General features: G+C 50.6%; 1 protein-coding gene across 1 annotated transcript in view; it reads right to left on the bottom strand.

Annotated features, from left to right (window-relative positions):
* Nucleotides 1-19484, bottom strand: part of LOC130402176 (ubiquitin carboxyl-terminal hydrolase 43-like) — a 56846-nt gene extending 37362 nt beyond the window's left edge. The window contains exons 1-2 of the mRNA XM_056606308.1: nt 18492-19484; nt 8612-8761 (exon numbers count right to left, since the gene is read on the bottom strand). Coding sequence (XP_056462283.1) covers nt 8612-8761; nt 18492-19130 — 789 coding nt within the window. The 5' untranslated portion in view covers nt 19131-19484. The remainder of the gene's footprint in view (nt 1-8611; nt 8762-18491) is intronic.
* Between the last annotated feature and the right edge of the window lie 340 nt (nt 19485-19824).

Below are 19824 nucleotides of genomic sequence, written 5' to 3'. Positions count from 1 at the left end.
TGGAAATATCATGACGAGATAAAGAAGAGGGAGACAGCGTTGGCTGTCAGCTCTTCTCCTCTCAGTCCTCCTCCAGGTTCCTCCTGGAGCCAAGTCTTCATCACGGGTCATGTCCGTGTTGAGATCATTGTTACATTTGATAAATTTGTCTATATTTGAGTGCCTCAAAAATCGGCCAATGATCAATTACTAGAGGAAGAGAACATTTTTCTTATTTATCAAGCTTGTGGATTTAATTAGAATTTAATATTTTTCTTTAAATTGTTCCTTTTCTTTTACAGGAAAACAAAAAGACTAAAAATACCCAGAAACCTGTCTGTCCGCTGCGAAAGCAGAGTGATGAACACGATGGCGCGGTACGGCGCAGGATGACGTTTAAACGATGGTTCGACCTGAAGCCTTCTTCATTTCAGCTGCAGCCTTTATTGTGGAGAAATCTAGAAATCCAAGCCAGCCGGGGAAGCTTTTCAGAGCCAAATATAGAACCATCATCTGGGGGCAAACACACACACACACACACACACACACACACACACACACACACACACACACACACACACACACACACACACACACACACACACACACACACACACACACACACACACACACAGACAGAGCTCCTCAGCTCATCCTGAAAGACGCTGAACTCTGGCTCGTTTACGGTGAGCCTGTCATCTGGAGGTCTGTGTGGGCCGGAGGAGAACACTCCGAAGACCTCCACCCGGAGCACCAGAGCGCTGGGATGGAGTTCCAGGATTTAGATAAACGGAGGAGATAGGGGGAGTATTAGGAGGAGGGAGGGGGGGCTTGGATGGAGGTGAGAGGGGTGGAGGCTGCAGCTCCATCGGAGAAGATGGAGGACATTGGGGTCGAAACAAGAGCCTTCTGTTGAGTGTCGGATATACGAGCCACTTACAACCTCTCTCTGTCTCACATTGAAACCACCTTGCATGCGTGTGGAATTCTGGGTAATCTAGTGCGTGCATTCTGTTGTTGTTCTACTTCGGTGAATGTCCGGTCTGGGATTAATGAAACATCCTTTGTGGTCTGATGATTGGGATGTGTTTGAGGATGGGGGCGATGGGGGATGGGGGGCCGGTTGGAACGGCTCCTGCTGTGAATAATGGAGCAGAGAGGTGGACACGGGGACTGGAGGTGAAGCTGGAAGCCCGAGACCAGAGACCGGAGGAAGACCAACCCCAACACGGCCAGGGACAGTCCAGGAACTGGGTCAGACGAAGAGTGGCTGTGTGTGTGTGTGTGTGTGCGTGCGTGTCCACAATGGTCCTGGCGTGTGAGAATGTGTAGATATGTGCCATTATGAATGTGCCATTGTGCGTGTGTGTGTTTGTGTGTATGTGTGTTTATCCACAAGGGTCCTGGAGTATGTTTTATAGTGCATGCATGTATAAATATGTGCCAGTATGTGTGTGCGTATGTGTGTGTGTTTGTGAAGGTATTTTAATCTCTGAGTGCATGTGTGCGCTCCGGTGCATTGTGTATAAGAGGGTTCTAAATTAAGACACAGCAGCGTGAGAGTGCTTGTACTGAGAGTGAGAGTGACAGAGAGTGAGCGGCCGAGAGACGAAGAACAGGAAGGGAGAGAGAGAGAGAGAGAGAGAGAGAGAGAGAGAGAGAAAGAGAGAGAGGGAGAGAGAGAGAGAGAGAGAGAGAGAGAGAGAGAGAGAGAGAGAGAGAGAGAGAGAGAGAGAGAGAGAGAGAGAGAGAGAGAGAAAGAGAAAGAGAAAGAGAAAGAGAGAGAGGTAGAGAGAGAGAGAGAGAGAGAGAGAGAGAGAGAGGAGAGAGAGAGAGGAGAGAGAGAGAGAGAGAGAGAGAGAGAGAGAGAGAGAGAGAGAGAGAGAGAGAGAGAGGGAGAGGGGTGTGTGGGGGGGGGGGGGTTAATGGATGGTAGACTTTGCCTCCAGCCACACAGTGAGTCTCTATAAAAAGAAGCCCCATTAATAGTGATGCTGAATGGGGCTTGAGATGCTCCCCCCCCCCACAGAGCACTGCTCTCTGCTCTCTGTGGTCTAGATGTGTAAAGAAGTCCTTTCAGGGCCCGTGGTGGGGGGGTGGGACCACAATGTGGGACGGCCCACTGAAGATTTAAACCCAGCGGCCCGCACCGATCAGCGCTCGGTGCGGAGCAGAGGAGGTAGAGAGGAGGAGGAGGAGCTGGAGAAGTTGAGGAGGAGCTGGAGAAGATGAGGAGGAGCTGGAGAAGATGAGGAGGAGCGAGGACGAGGGAGACGTCACAGCAGCGGATCAGTGACCCAGAGCTCAGGGACAAAGATGAGGAGGAGGAGGAGGAGGAGGAGGAGGAGGAGGAGGAGGAGGAGGAGCAGGAGGAGGAGGAGGAGCAGGAGAAGGAGGAGGAGCAGGACGCTTTTCAGGGCAGCCGACAGACTGAATCACACCGGGCTCGATAATAACAGCCTGGCTCGTCTGAATCAGAGCGAGACGAGGAGAGCAGCACCACATAAAAACACAGAGGAGGGGAGGACAGAGGGAGCAGGAGGAGGAGGTGAGGACAGAGGGAGCAGGAGGAGGAGGAGGTGAAGCTCCATGAATACACCCTGATGAATGCTGAGCCACCAAGATATGGTAAATGGACCGCATTCATACAGCGCTTTTCTATCCAGTGGCCGCTCAAAGCGCTTTACAATGCTGCCTGACATAAAGCCATTCATAAACACATTCACACACCGACGGCAGAGTCAACCACGCAGGGCGACAGCCAGATCGTCAGGAGCAGTCAGGGTGAGGGGTCTCGCTCAGGGTCACCTCGGCACTCAGCTAGGGGGAGCCGGACTCGAACTAGCAACCTTCCGGTTACCAGCCGACCCGCTCTACCTCCTGAGCCACATGCCCATGTGGTTGGTGTGGACTCCTTCTGTGTCATGTTGACTCCACAGCCCCGAGGGAGTTGAGACCAAATGCTACGTTACCTGACGTAGCCCACAGAAGCCGTACATCACATGCTCCAAAATACACTGAGCCTCAGGACGACCTAGTCTCCGCTATGGGGTCCGCTTATTTCTAGACACGCCTCCTTCAGGTTGCATGTAGATGTGAAGCGCGACCTTTCCTCATCACATCATGAAGACCAGCAGACGTCATGATGACCATCAGCAGCAGACGTAGGAACACCGTCCGACCGCCAGCAGGATGCCGCTCCACCCAGAGGTATGTTTAGGGTGGAGAACGTCCGACGGCCGGGGGCAGAGTGGCCCCCGCACTGGCAGTAGAACAGCCGGGAGGACCAATCATGAGCCGACGCTGCTCACTTCCTCCCGCCCGCCCCCCTGATTCCAGACTCCGTCTTACGCAGGGGGTTCGTAGGTCTGAGCCGTCAGTCCTGATTTACGTTAACATTCAGGGCGTTTAGCAGAAAGAGAAACAACAATACAAATCTGTCGGTCCAGTAAGGAGGTTCATAGAACCAGTGCCAATCACTAACCATTGCTAGGTTAACCCATCCCTGTAAACAACAGAGACAGCTAGGATAAGATGCTACATAATGCTAAGAACTACTAAGTGCCAGGACGTACCACATACAATAAGAGTGTAAAACGGCCGTTGGGGTTCCTGATAAAGACTTTAGTGTTTAGCCATTTCAGCAAATACTGAAGCAATACCTCCGTATTCGCTGAAACAAAAGAATACTTGAACACACATAAAGCCTAATACGTTATGGAGGGATCTCTGTGATGGTAGGTTGATAACCATAGCCGGTAGGTAAGTGCCCAGGTGCTGGCTGAGCACTGCAGCAGAGGGGGTGTGTGATGGAAGCGTCTCCTCAGAGACCATGGAGCCTCAGAGACACTGTAATGAGGGATTAATTGCATCTGTGCCCCATGCAGAGAGAGACTAAAGATGGCTTCACAGAAACAAGACGGCTGGAATCAGAACCCAACAAGTGAACGAATGAACATCACCCGCATAAAACACACTGAATACATGCATACAGACGCACGCATGCACACACACACACACACACACACACACACACACACACACACACACACACACACACACACACACACACACACACACACACACACACACACACACACACACACACACACACACACACAAATATGGTAATAATCCCACAAACACACACCCGTACATGAATACACACGCACATACTTTTTCAGTATTCAAAATATCCACAGGCAGAAAAATTCCATCTCTGTCTCTCCTGAAGGGCGGGAGCCTCTCGGCCAATCAGGACCGAGCATGGTCAGAGGTCAGCCGAGAAACGTCCAACGAGGAGGCTGCTTACCCAGCTGGTGGCTGAGAGCCACAGGAAGCTGCTCCAGCCTGGCAGGACACACCGGCCCAGAAGACACACCCACACACACACACACACACACACACACACACACACACACACACACACACACACACACACACACACACACACACACACACACACACACACACGGACATATACACACACACAGACATATACACACACTACACTGACACAAACACACACATGGACATACCTGTACGCACACGGACATATACACACAAACAGTACACTGACACAAACACACACACACACACACACACACACACAAACACACACTACACTGAAACACACACACAAAAACACATGAAAATAAACAAACACACACATAGAAAGAGTACACACGGACACACAAACACACACACACACCCTAACACGGACACACACACTACACTGACACACACACTAAACTGAACAGACACACACACTACACTGACACAGACACACACACTCCACTGACACACACACACACACACACACACACACACACACACACACACACACACACACACACACACACACACACACACACACACACACACACACACACACACACACACCTTCATTGTGTGAACATATATCCATTCTTTATGTGCTGCCAGCCTTAATGTCCTCCTCAGAGATCAATAGAAGTTGTTTCCCCGCACAGCCTGTCGTCAGCTGCACTACATTATCTGATATTATATTCTGGGGGATGGAGTTAATGAACAACAAAACTAGCTTTATGTTTCAGTCCTGTTTATTATTACCTGTCCAGCGCCTTCCCGAACCCGAGAGCAGAACACCATGTGAACAGAATTCAGCTGCCTCAACTCATCTCATTCAGTCTTGTCTTCCCTTAAAGACACACAGGCTCATCCTGTCGCCTGTATTGATATGACATTGATCAGGGAGACGTTCCTAACCACCCGCTGAAAGGTTCTGGGTTCGATAGCCATCCTGATATTCACATCGCCCAAGTGCTGATTGGTCCTTGGATACATTTTTTAACGCTTTATAGTTTGTAGCGAATGATTCCGTCTGTCTTCTGCTTTCAAAAGCATGTCACGAATATCTGACCTGTTTTTGAAAGCATGATGGAAGCGTACTTTCAGAACACAAAGAAAGAGTTATTCAGAAGGATTTAATCAGGAAGCTCACAATCCTGAATCTTTAAATAGAATAAAACATCATGACACGTTCTCTCTACATCCACTCTGCTCTGACCAATGAAAGCCCACTGAGGACCCGGGAGAGGACAGCTGGCGGCGGCCGGCGTCACAGGAAGGAAATGATACTACGTCCGCCTCGCCAATGAGACAGCTGCTGCTATTGGCTGCTGGCCAGTGATGTCATTGCTGTCCTCCAATTGAACCATTAACACGTTTCAAACTCAGTCAATGACATCCACACACCCACAGTCCCTCCTAGCCTCCTTGTTGTTCTTCTTTGTCTGTTTGCTCACAATACATGGGTTCTTCATCTAAAGTCCACTTATCTTCCTCCTCCTTTGAAGACGCATTTCAGCTCAGAGAGGTAAAAAAGAGAGAACTCAGAAACAACAACACCGTGAAGTTAGGTTCATGTTGTCACTTGGTGGTCGTCTCGTCCCCGGGAAATAAGGAAAGGTGACAACCTTCTCTCTCTCGCTCTCCCATTCCTCTCTCTCCCATTCTTCTGTCTCTCTCTCTCTCCCTCTCTCTCTCTCTCTCTCTGTCTCTCTCTCTCTCTCTCTATCTCTCTCCTTCGCTCTCTCTCTCTCTCTCTCTCTCTCTCTCTCTCTCTCCCTCTCTCTCTCTCTCTCTCTCTCTGTGTTGTTTACCGCCAACTCATTCCCCTCCTGACTGATGCCCAAAACTCTCTCTCTCTCTCTCCTTTCACTTCCACTCTCTCCATCTCTCTCTTGCTTGCTTTCCTACCCTCCATCTCTCCTCATCTCACGCTCCTTCTCTCCCTACAATCTACCTTTTTCTCCCTTTTCTGGCTGGCCTTCCCTCTCCCCTCACCCGTTCTCCTCTCTTCCTCTCAGGGCACAAACAACCTCTCTTTCTCCGCCGTACAAAGAGACACATTCATGGAGAGGGAGGAAGAGCAAGCAGAGACAGACACAGATTATTAATTAAGAGAGATATCTCCCACTGATCAACAGAACTGAAGGAGAACTCAAACAAAATGTGTGAAACCCAAAGCCGTTTTGTAGATGATAATGTGTGTTTTTGTTTTTGTGTGTTTGGGGGGAGGGGGTTCCTCTCTCCACTAGTTCTGGTTGTCCTGGGTTCAATGACTCAGTGTGTGTGTGTGTGTGTGTGTGTTTGCTAAACCACACCACTGCTGCTCTGAATTAAAAGACAGACTCACGTTCCTGCAAATTACCGAGACCCTGTGTGTGTTTGTTCTCACTGTGTGTCTGACTGTGTACTGGGTGAGAGTGAGTGTCTGGTTTTGTGCGTGTGTGTTTTTGTGTGTGTATGGGAGCGGGTGTGTCTGTTTTTTTATGTGTGTGTGTGCATGTGTGTGTAGTGTGGGGGGGGGGGTCCCTCTCTCCACTAGTCGGGGTTGTCCTGTGTTCAATGACTCAGCAAATCCGAGCCGAACAACAAGGCGAGGAGCCGAGACCCCCGGGATCCTCTCCCTCTGAGGGGGGGGAGGGGGGCAGGGGCTGGCTGGCTGAGGCAGGACGTGCTGGGCTTTTTAAAGCAGCCTTCCTCCTCCTCATCCTCCTCCCTCAGCGTGGTCTGTCCTTCCTGCAGCACCTGCAGAGTAGGGGTTCATGACCCTACCGTGGGAGGCGCCTGAGGGCTGTTGTGGTTGTTTACCTTGGGCGGGGCCTGAGGGCTGTTGTGGTTGTTTACCTTGGGCGGGGCCTGAGGGCTGTTGTTGTTGTTTACCTTGGGCGGGGCCTGAGGGCTGTTGTGGTTGTTTACCTTGGGCGGGGCCTGAGGGCTGTTGTGGTTGTTTACCTTGGGCGGGGCCTGAGGGCTGTTGTTGTTGTTTACCTTGGGCGGGGCCTGAGGGCTGTTGTTGTTGTTTACCTTGGGCGGGGCCTGAAGGCTGTCGTTATGTTTACCGTTGGCGGGGCCTGGAGGCTGTTGTTATGTTTACCGTGGGCGGGCCTGTGCCCTATACCACGAAGCTCGCTGAACATACCCAGGCTTTCTTGGGAAAACCTGGCTCGACAGAGCCCCAACTCGCAATCAGAGTTAAATGGTACCACGAAGCTCACTTTAGATTCAATTAGTTGAACCAGGTTTTCCGCTTTAGGTTCAGTGCGCGTTCACGTGAAAGGGGCGTTTTTTTGCGTCATTTTTCTCACCTTTACGATAGATCAAGCAGTCTATATGCGTATAAGTGAAAAGATTCTGCATATTGTCTGTAAAATAACTATGCCAAATGCAGAATTGTTCGCCATTAATCCAAATAGAATGATGATGATTTAAAAATACATAAGCAACGTCAATCCTGCCTTATTCTATCATTTAGGGAATTCACTTTAAATACACCCTATTTAAGAAATGAATCTCATGTTTTCGACCACTGAGAGGTAGCGGCTGTAGCGTAGTGGATTAGTATAAGACCCAGCGACCGGGGTTCAAATTCGCCGGTCTATAATCATGCATTTTACCCCCATAGATGTGGTGCCAGCACGGCCTTGAACATATGGGTTCAAGTTCGAAATAAGCACAAAAATATAATTCCATAAGCTTTAGTGAATAAGTATTCCATATGCATGAGAATTAGGACTTTTTAAGCTTCACAAAAATTTGCGTCACTTGGGAGTCGAACCCCCTGCGCAGAAATTCAAGACTGAAGCGCTACCTCCACTCTAGCACTCTGTCACTGAGACACAATGTGCAACAGTAATCATTGTCTACATAAGGTCCAAAAGGACAATCAAATAACGAACACCCTCTGATGAGAATCTGTATCTCTCATGAAGAACCCCAATTTCGTTGTTTGCACAATGACAATAAAGTCTGAAATCTGAATATCGTCAGACAATGCCAAGGGATCGGTTCTGTCCCGTAAAACCCTCTGTCTCCGGAGAGACGCCTGTACGAGAAGGAGGGGAGGAGAGGAGGGGCTAGGAAGCTGCGCACGCCGATTTAAGTAGCCGATCTCCGGCTAGACTAAGCCGAAAAACTGCTCCCGACCAGGTTTGGTTGCGAGCATAAGTCACCATGGTGATACAGCGACGCTAAAAGAGATCGACTTTCGTGGTACAACTAACCCAGGCTTGGAGCTCAACATACCTCGCTAACCCTCTAAGCGATCTTCGTGGTACAGGGCCCTGGAGGCTGTTGTTATGTTTACCGTGGGCGGGGCCTGGAGGCTGTTGTTGTTGTTGCTGTAGGGCGGCAGGTGGACGTCCTCATGCACGCGGTCCAGCAGCCAGAGCAGGAACTCCAGGGCGTCGTGCTGAGAGTTCCCCCGGAACTGGGAGCCGTGCTTGGACACGGTGGACTGGGGAGAGCAGAGGGTGGAGGGTCAGACACTGGTGCCCCTACATGGTGGACTGGGAGGAGCAGAGGGTGGAGGGTCAGATACTGGTACCCCTACATGGTGAACTGGGAGGAGCAGAGGGGTGGATGGTCATACTGGTACCCCTACATGGTGGACTGGGAGGAGCAGAGGGGGTGGAGGGTCATACTGGCAGCCCTACATGGTGGACTGGGAGCACGTAGGGGTCCAGTTCACCAGAATCTAATTAGACTGGGGCCAGCTGAGGCTGCTTAAACAAACAACACCAACACACACAAACACAGTGTGTTTAACATACTATTGTATGTTATCAAGCGGGCACTATTGCATCATTTATGTTTAAATAAGGACAAGTTGTCCATGCGGTTTATAATAAATCCTAAAGAAAAAAGTTTCTTTAGGATTGAAACCCTACTGAACCATAACCCCACCAACAGCGCCATACTGAAACTGAGTCTGGATAAGCGCCTTAAATTGAGGTTTGGGTCAGATACATTGGGATTAAAAAATAGATAGATGGATTGTTTTATGCGAATGCAGAACCTTTCTAATGAGTTTACCAGGGAGAGGATCACACTCTGCATGAGTGACCCCACTTGGACGGTAATGGTCTAGTGTGTTGCCTGCTCAATAGCAGATCTGCTTTGAGGGTTTAGTGACAGCCTGTTTAAATTTGAATGGTAATTTAATTTAGAGGAAGGATCCCTTGTCTCCTCCTTACTACAAATCCAACCTGGCCTGTCAAGTCTTACTTGACTGCACTTCTTAGGACTGCCATGCAACACTTAAACCGAGTGACCACAGATGGGTAACACTTACACAAGGCTGCTTTTATTTGAACAGACAGTTTGTATATTTTTCTAAGTGCAGCCTATTATTTCTAATCCGGTTCCTAATTCCACATAATTAGGCTTTAAAGGCCGATGGCTGAAAGCTCTTCTTCCTTTTCCTTTATTTTACAAACCTCACTGTTTGTAGATGCTCGCACACACACATGTTGTTCAGCAGTGAGCCCGGGCCAGGAGGGGGACAGGTAAGAACAGGAGCCCCCTGCTGGGTTGCTACGGCGACCGCAGAGCACTGTGATGTGTGTGTGGAGGTGCTGAGGTGGAGGTAGTGATGAAGGGAAGGACGTTAAAGTGACCCTAGTTAACATCAGGTCCTTCTGCAGACGCTGTTAGCCCCCTGACTCACAGTTAACCCAGAGGGCTTACCCTGCTCAGGTGTATGTACAGGTGAGGCTCAGCTACACCTACTGTGGCCTCAGTTGACGCTGTTCTCAGGTGACCTACAGGTGAGGCTGTTCTCAGGTGTGGCAGTTCTCAGGTGAGGCTCAGGACAGGTACACCTACAGGTTAGGCTGTTCTCAGGTGAGGCTGTTCTCAGGTGTACCTACAGGTGAGGCTGTTATTAGGTACACCTCTGGTGAGAATGTTCTCAGGTGACCTACAGGTGAAGCTGTTCCCAGGTGAGGCTGTTCTCAGGTGAGGTTCAGGTACACCTACAGTTTGGGCTGTTCTCAGGTGTACCTAGAGTGAGGCTGCAGATGCCTTAAAATGCGGGCCGATATATCTACATATCCAAGCTGTGTGAATCACCAGCACTTAGGAGACTTCGGCACTGGAGACCTTCAGATCAGGGACGTCCTCTGTGGGGACATGTCAACCCGTTTACAACACTTTATTCTCCTGGTATATTGACTGGGAGCTTTATTTAAATGCACGTTGGGCTGTTAAGTCTGCTTAAAATGCAGAAAGGATGACTGTTAGAGTTCAGAGACAGAGGGCTGTGGCATCAAAGAAAGGACTTGATCCATTTCCTTTCTGATGTTGAAACGAAAGTGCAAAACGTTATCTTGAATAAGTCTGCTTCATAAATCCTGAAAAGCAAAGTTGTCAATGATGTGATAAACACCTTGAGCCGAAAATTACTCACAAACTTAACTACCAGGGTGGGAATGTTAAAAATAGAAAATAAATCCTACATCACTTTTTTTTACACTTGGACATCGATAAATTGACACAATCTATTTTTTCTACATTGACTGTTGACTGCACCATGAAACAGCTCTGACTAACATGGGCGTGATGACAAGGTGGCAGCACACGTTCTTTACTTCCCCCTGCTCGAGCAGCCTACGGCCCACTCACTCAGTAACGTAGCACAACATTTAGAACCACTACAGAACACATTGAGGATGTTTTAGGCTAACACAATTGTTGTGATTTGTATTGCTCATCAATGTTCTTGGTAGAGGACTGAGTGAGAACATACAATCACACACAACACACAACCACTCACAACAATCCAATGTTGTCCAATCACAAGAACTCTATTTTTATTCAGCGGGATCCATTGTTATTTATTCTGTTGTTTTAGCTTTTTTCCTTTGTCCTAAAACCTCAATTTGGAGCCACAGCAAGCGGTGGAATTAAAGCGATCTTCACATATGCAGAGCATTCCTCCACTGAGATCTGCCCGCTCATCCCTTAAATATTTCAGAAGAATAATCAAATTATTTATTTTCGTCATTATGTCATTATGACTTTTGCTCTTCTTTATTGAGTATCAATATTGATATCTGCCATTTCCCCGGCTGTAGCCAATACAACAATGAAACATGAAACCAGGCGGCCATAGACTGTAACTTAGACCCATTTATCTGAATAAACATATAACACCTGAGTTATTAGGCTTGGGCTGCTTAGGAACGGCTTTCAAGCACACTGCACACAGCACACACCACCAACTCCACCCATACACTACCCCTCCTCAGCTACACCCCTAGACCACCACCTTGACCTCTTCACCACCACCACCAGCCTAACCCCTTCACCACCCCACCACCTTCACCCCTACCCCACCACCTACACCACCACAACACTGCCAGATCCACCCCTACACCACCAACACCACTACACAACAATTCATACACCCCAACCACCTCCATCACCTCCACCCCTTCACCCTCAACCCCCCTACACCACCTCCCCCACCCCACACAACCCCATGTGAAGCGGTCAACCTGTACTTCCAGCAGCAGTGATGACGATAACAGCTAGCCAAACTCCAAGGCACCAATTGTCTCTGAGGTAACGGATGCTTGAGAGTCTTTGAAGCTCTTCTGATTAGTCGGTGAGGGCTGCACATAACTTATCGATCTCACCCAGGATGTGTGTGTGTGCTGGAGCTGGAGTTATGTGTTCCCCAGATGGGGACGGCGATGTAATGAACAACTTGGTTAGTTTATACGCTGTACGCCAGTAGGTCTGGCCAACATGGACCCGGGCCAGCAGGAGAGAGCAGAGACACATCTCACAGAATGTGAGAGGTGGAGAATGAGGGAGTGTTGAACTGGAGGCCAGAGCATTCACTTCTGAAGCCAAATGAGAGCTTAGTTCCCCGTTGTACGATGTTTGCAGAACGAGATACAAGGCATAGCCTCCCCCCATACCCCCCACTCCCCTCTTACAAACGTATTGTATGTTGTATATCCTGACACCTAAAAAGAGTACTTAGCATGGTGTAGCATCTTATCCTAGCTATCTGTGTTGTAGACAGGGACTGGGTTAACCTAGTGATTGTTAGTGCTTGCCACTTTCCCTGCTGAGCCTTTCCATCGCACCGCGTGAGTCAGGGCCATGACACATCCTCTCAGTCCCTGAGCTTCACGGTGGCGTGTAAACACACCGCAGAACGCTGCGGTCAGATCCCATAAAGAACAGCTCTCCTACGCCCCCCTCCCCACTCACTGCCCTGTTGCTCTGCCCCAGACATCAGGACCGCTGCCCTAACGCAGCCACGTTCAACCAGAACCACCGACCTAACCCAGACACCTTCACCCAGAACCACCGCCCTAACGCAGACACCTTCACCCAGAACCACCGCCCTAACGCAGACACCTTCACCCAGAACCACCGCCCTAACGCAGACACCTTCACCCAGAACCACCGCCCTAACGCAGACACCTTCACCCTTCACCCAGAACCACCGCCCTAACGCAAACACCTTCACCCAGAACCACCGCCCTAACGCAAACACCTTCACCCAGAACCCAGAACCACCGCCCTGACTCAGACACCTTCACCCAGAAATCAGGACCACCGCCCTAACGCAGACACCTTCACCCAGAACCACCGCCCTAACGCAGACACCTTCACCCTTCACCCAGAACCACCGCCCTAATGCAGACAACTTCACCCAGAACCACCGCAATAACGCAAACACCTGCACCCAGAACCCAGAACCACTGCCCTGAAGCAAACACCTTCACACAGAACTCTGAAACACCGCCCTAACGCAGACACCTTCACCCAGAATCCAGAACCACCGCCCTGACGCAGACACCTTCACCCAGAACCCTGAACCAACGTCCTGACGTAGACACGCTCACCCAGAACTCTGCTCGTCCGTATGTGAGAGTGAGCAGGTGCACGTTAACACACGTCCAAACCTTGAGGGTCTGTCCATTTATAGCACTACTGGAGGAAGCTTCTGAGTCAGGGCTGTCCGTATGCGACTCATAGGTTTGGTAGAACCAAGGCAGAGCGTTGGCCGCTGCTAAACACACATTAGGAATATACTGGATGTCGACGGATCACCAGCTGCCCAGTCTGGGAACACGTCCGCGAGAGGGGGGGGAGGGGCGGGGGGGCCAGGAGGCCTAACGGGGTCAGAGAACAGACCAGTGTTGCATGTCCCCTCCCCTGTGATGTCCTGACTATGAGACTCTGCTTGTGATTAAAGGGATGAGATACTTTGATCTGGGGAACTGTGCAGAAAGGTGTCAATTAAAAACCACTGAATATTGAATGTTTATAGTTTCAGGAATGCACACTTTTTTTTAACATATTCTTGGCTGCTTGTCGGACATGCGTAGTAATATAAGGGATCACTTGGAGAGGTCTGCCCAGGCCAGACGTGGATCACTAATAGACTAAACTATGAAGACCAGACGGGTCAGAAATCCTTTCCTCTACGGCTCCTCAGGCTGTCTGATGGGGTAACCAGTACAAACCAGTAAGTTATGGGGTAACCAGTACAAACCTGTAGGTTATCAGGTAACCAGTTCAAATCAGTAGGGTATGGGGTAACCCGTACAAACCAGTAGGGTATGGGGTAACCAGTACAAACCAGTTGGGTATGGGGTAACCGTTAGAAACCAGTAGGGTATTGGGTAACCAGTACAAACCAGTGCGGTATGGGGTAACCAGTACAAACCAGTAGGGTTTTGGGGTAACCAGTACAAACCAGTAGGCTATGGGGTAACCAGTACAACCCAATAGGGTATAAGGTAACCAGTACAAACCAGTAGGATATGGTGTTACCATTACAAACCAATGGGGTATGGGGTAACACTTACAAACCAGTAGGGTATCGGGTAACCACTACAAACCAGTGGGGTATCGGGTAACCAGTACAAACCAATGGGGGCTCGGTGAGATATTGACACATGCTGGGGATAAAGGCACCTTGGAGAAGGGCCCCTCTAACCACAGCAGCATCACTTGGTTACAACAATAACCAATTACTAAACCAGGGTTAAACACCGGTGGCCAAACACAGGAAGGTACTGCCTGTGTCCTAACATACCTGTGATGGAGCAAGAGCGTCGTGGTGGGGGGGTTTGGCTCCTTGCCCAGAGGCTGTGGGCTCGAACGCCAACGTTCACAGCCTAGCCTGGAGAGGTCCTGGAACAGAGCGGCCCTAATCCTGCCTCCTACTTCATGGTCTACAATAATGAGGCTCTGAGGACAGAAGTGTCTTCTAATAACTGAATAGTAAAACTTCTGCTAGGCTGTGGACTTTATGTTGGTTCTACTTCTCTTCAAACCGATGAACTACTGGAGAGGTAGGGGGTACATTCCTGGATAAGTCAAGGCCTCCCTCTCTCTCTCTCTCTCTCTCTCTCTCTCTCTCTCTCTCTCTCTCTCTCTCTCTCTTACCCTGAAGTCAAGGCCCCTGTTTGTCTCCCTCCCCTCTCTTTCATCCCCGCCCTCCCACTCTCTCCCTCTGGTCTCTCTGACCGGCCCTCTCTCTCCTCAGGCCTCTGCTGTTATGGAAACCAGGATTCTCTCTGGTGAGTTACTGCTCGAGCTGCAGGCCTCCCTCCATCTCTCCACACACACACACACACACACACACACACACACACACACACACACACACACACACACACACACACACACACACACACACACACACACACACACACACACAGGGGGGAATAGACAGAGAGGGGAGAGAGACGGGGTAGAGAGGCAGTAGGGGAGAGACAGAAGGGGGAGGGGGGGAGAGACAGAGAGAGGGGACACACACACACACACACACACACACACACACACACACACACACACACACACACACACACACACACACACACACACACACACACACACACACACACACAGTACTGGGTATCGACCGCTAACGGCGTCCCAGAGCAGGATGCACCCTCACCCCCCCCACCCCTCACCCCCTCATCCCTACCTGCACCTCAATCACTATGCTGCCTTTGAATAATCATTAAGGATAAGGCGTCGGCTAAATGAGTAAAGCGGCCGTTAGGTGGGAGGAGACAGAGGAGAAGGTGAGAGAGGAGAGCCCGGAACCTCCCGGCGTTTCCACTGTGATGTGCGTCACATGGGACCTCAGCGGAAGACATGTTGACACAGCAGATAAACCAGCAGCGAGAGCTGGAGAATAACACTTTGTCATACTTAATAACCACCACCACACACACAAACACACGCGCACACTCACACTCACACTCACTCACACACACACACACACACACACACACACACACACACACACACACACACACACACACACACACACACCAGGTGCTCCAGAATGTGGCAGCGGGCCAGGTGTCCTGGATAGCAGCTCTCTGCTTTATTCCCTGCTGCTCTACGCCTTATCAAGCAGCCGCCATCTTGGTTCAAAAGGCTAGGGCGGAGAGAGGTTGGGAGAGAGGTAGGGAGGGAGGGGGAGAGAGAGGTATGGAGGGAGGGGGGGGAGAGAGGTAGGGAGGGAGGAGGGGAGTGAGGTAGGGATGGGAGGAGGGGAGTGAGGTAGGGAGGGAGGAGGGGAGAGAGGTTGGGGGGGGAGAGAGGTAGGAAGGGAGGGGAGGGAGAGAGGTAGGGGGGGAGAGGGGGAGAGAGGTAGGGGGGGAGAGGGGGGAGAGAGGTATGGGGAGGGAGAGGTGAGGTGGGACGGAGAGAGAGGAGGGCTGGGAGGGAGAGAAGACGAGAGGCGGGTGGGTTGCTTGGAGAAAGAAAGTGGAGGGAGAGCGAGAGAGGGAGGGAGTCGGGATGGGAGTAGAGAGGGTGGAGAGAAAATAGACTCACAGATAAAGAACAAATAAAAAGAGAGAGGGAGAGAAAATAGAGTCATAGATAGAATACGTAAAAAGAGAGAGGAAGAGAAAATAGAGACATGTATATAAAGAATAAGTAGAAAGAGAGAGGGAGAGAAAAGAGAAGAAGAAAGTTAGGAAGGAGACAGAGAGGGGGAGAGAGAAGCGAGGAGATGAACAGAGAGAGGGAGAGAAACAGAGAGACCGGAAGAGAGAGCTGGAGGGAGAAAGAAAGTTTTGGGGTGAGAAAGAGAGAGAGGGGGGGGATGAGAGTGGAAAGAGACAGAGACAGAGAGGGGGGAGAGACAGAAAGGGGGAGAGTCAGAGAGACAGAGAGGGGGTAGAGTAGGAGAGAGAGGGGGGCTGAGGGAGAGAGAGAGAGAGAGAGAGAGAGAGAGAGAGAGAGAGAGAGAGAGAGAGAGAGAGAGAGAGAGAGAGAGAGAGAGAGAGAGAGAGGGGGTAGAGGGGGAGAGAGAGGGGGGGAGAGAGAAGGGGAGCCTCTGTTGGCACATTAAACTTGATTCAAACTAGTTCAACTACCGTGCAGCAGGTCTTTACCCCTCGGGCAAGGTGGGTGAAAACATATTACCTCCTCGTCTCAGAAGGTATAAACTACCTGTCTCTGAAACCACCGCTGTACAGATGAATTACATTATTACATATTACTCCCTTCAGCGGCAAACACAATACTTCATCTTTTGATTCAATGTGCTTCAGTCAGTACAGAGTTTGTGTACAACATAACAGTGAAACTCCATAAAAGTACTTTACTACATATACATTCACAGGCCTGAGCCAGAGGCCTGAAGCCTCATCAGCACCACTAAGTGATGGAGAAGTGATATTGATATTGGTCATGAATGTTTTTGAGAAGCCAGTGGAGACGTGAGCGATGATTTGATCACCCTCACCGGTACTGGCCTTAATGCCAGTTCATCTTTAGTTTATAACCCAGCAATATCCTGGGACCGCATATGGGTTTCAGAGCCACAGGGAGGGGACCCTGATATAGAGAGGACCCTGAGATACAGAGGGTGTGGGTACCCTGATATAGACCCTGATACAGAGAGGGTGTGGGGACCCTGATACAGAGAGGGTGTGGGGACCCTGATACAGAGAGGGTGTTGGGACCCTGATACAGAGAGGGTGTGGGGACCCGGATATACAGAGGGTGTGGGGACCCTGATACAGAGAGGGTGTGGGGACCCTGATACAGAGAGGGTGTGGGGACCCTGATATAGACCCTGATACAGAGAGGGTTTGGGGACCCTGATACAGAGAGGGTGTGGGGACCCTGATATAGACCCTGATACAGAGAGGGTGTGGGGACCCTGATACAGAGAGGGTTTGGGACCCTGATATAGACCCTGATACAGAGAGGGTTTGGGGACCCTGATACAGAGAGGGTTTGGGGACCCTGATATAGACCCTGATACAGAGAGGGTTTTTCCCTGTGAAGCGAGGTGCAGTTTGAGGTCTCTGGGTGAGTCATGCCTCCCGTTGTAAACAACCTGCACTGATTCTTCCGTTATCGCACTTTCTCAGCACCCTGGGATTATTGTCCGCTCTGCAGTTCGTGTTACCCCATAATTATACACACGGGTTAGGCACAAGCTACACCGGCTCTTTAGAGGGACCGGGACGCTACACTTACACACTAAAGAGTACAATTACACCTGGGAACTGCAGCCACACACCTGAGATCAGCCAAACTAACATCCACTTATATGAATACATATAATAATACCGTATATCATTCATTTGTCATGTCTTCTGTGTGTGCGTGTTGGCTGGCACACACACGCACACGCACACGCACGCACACACACACACACACACACACACACACACACACACACACAAACAGAAACTCTCATGTGCGGTTCGGTTTCATGGCTGTGAAAGCAGATTTTTTTTACAACCACAACATATTTCCGAAGAAAGCGGATAGTTCAGTCTTGCATGTGGAGATATTACAAAAACACTCTGTAAGCTCCGGGACACAAAACGCAACGCAAAACTATTTGTCAGCAGTTGTGATGGAAGAGACAATAAGAGAAGATCACTTTAAGAAGGTTTTTTGTGAGCCACTTGTATGACAAAACAAAAAAAAAAAGATTAATTAATAACCAGTGAAGGGCGCACGTCTTTACGCAGCGAGATATGAACCTCTGAACTAAACACCGTCAGAGTGTTTCTGATCGGGACCCCGTCCCACCCACCCACCAGACCGACCTGACCCGTCAGACCCACCAGACCCTTCAGATCCACCAGACCCTTCAGACCCTTCAGACCCTCCAGACCCTCCAGACCCACCAGACCCTCCAGACCTTCCAGACCCACCAGACCCACCTTGAAGCCCACGGACAGCTGCGGGGTGTAGTCGAGGGTCCAGAGCGCGCGGACCAGCAGCGCCAGGTGCTCAGTCACCTCCCCGGTCCTGGTCCCCCCCTGACCCCCCGGCCCGTCCCCCAGCCCCCCAGGACCCAGGTCCGTCTTGTACCGCTCCAGGCCCAGGTACTCGGCCAGCAGGTCGGTGTTGCTCAGGCACTGGACGACGGCGTTCATGAAGCAGGTGTTCCCGTGGTTCTTCAGCCCCAGGACCCCGGGTGTCTGGTCCCCGTAGTACCAGAACAGCTTCTCCCGCCCCGAGGACCGGTGGGACCCCGAGGTGGCGGTCGTGGTGGTGGTGCAGGTCTTCTTGAGGAGCTGGTCCCCCGGCCCCCCCGGTGGGTCTTCCTCCCTCAACATCTTCCCGGAGTTGGCCAGGAGGGTGCAGGGGGTCCCATCCCGGAACCCCCCGTCATCATCCTCCGTCTCCCGCCTCCCGTCGTCCATGTCTCCTCCAAAATGCGATAAAGTTCCCAAAGTTCTCATGATCTTGTTCATGAAGCCCCCGACGAACCGGAACGACCTCCTCCGGAACAGCTTCCCGTTCTTAGAGCTCTTCTCCCGACGCGCTCCCGGCTTCCCTCGGACCCCCTTCTCCATGTCCGTCCGTCCTGTGGTCCCCTCCCGGGTCCGGATGACTAGAGTCCGCTAATAAGAAGAACCATCCAAAGAATCGTTCGCTCTAAAGCGCCGAGGTGTCACTACTGCTCCGTCTGTAAGACGTACCATGGCAGCGGTGAGCAAGGTGCTAGCCGGCAGCGTCGAAGATCACAGACCGGTACATTCCGCTACTTACTCTCGGATTCATTAACTCCCGGTGCCAGCCCGTGTCACCGACCAGCCCCCCCGTGACGCGCCGTCCGCTCCGAGGCGCGCCGCTGCATGCGTGAACGCGCTTCTCCCAGTGGGCTCCCACTGCACTTCGCACTGGAAGATAAAAGCTTCGTACTGGGAAAGGACTCGCCCATTCATCTAGTTGTCTCTACACCACTCAATAAATAACGTCCTTCCAAATACACACAGAAAAGGAAAATCACTCAATATGCAAATGTTACTCGTTAAACTCAGAGAAAGAAAAAAAAATCTCAGTTTGTTAAATACGTTTGAAAATAATTCATCCTTTTCCGTGGAAATCGTTTTATTTTGTGACAAAAACTACTCTCGGACCATTATGCAGAGATATTCCAGCAGAAAGGCTGATCAGAGCTGCCCTGGTGAGACGCCCCCTGGTAGTCCACAACGCCCAATGTCAGGGGGAGCAGGAGTCGATTCAGGGACCGCCTGCAGCCCCACG

Source organism: Gadus chalcogrammus, chromosome 2 (genome assembly GCF_026213295.1).
Source record: "Gadus chalcogrammus isolate NIFS_2021 chromosome 2, NIFS_Gcha_1.0, whole genome shotgun sequence".
Taxonomy (NCBI): domain Eukaryota; kingdom Metazoa; phylum Chordata; class Actinopteri; order Gadiformes; family Gadidae; genus Gadus; species Gadus chalcogrammus.
The sequence above is the reverse complement of the archived record's forward strand: the minus strand, read 5'-3'. Positions and strand labels throughout refer to the sequence as shown.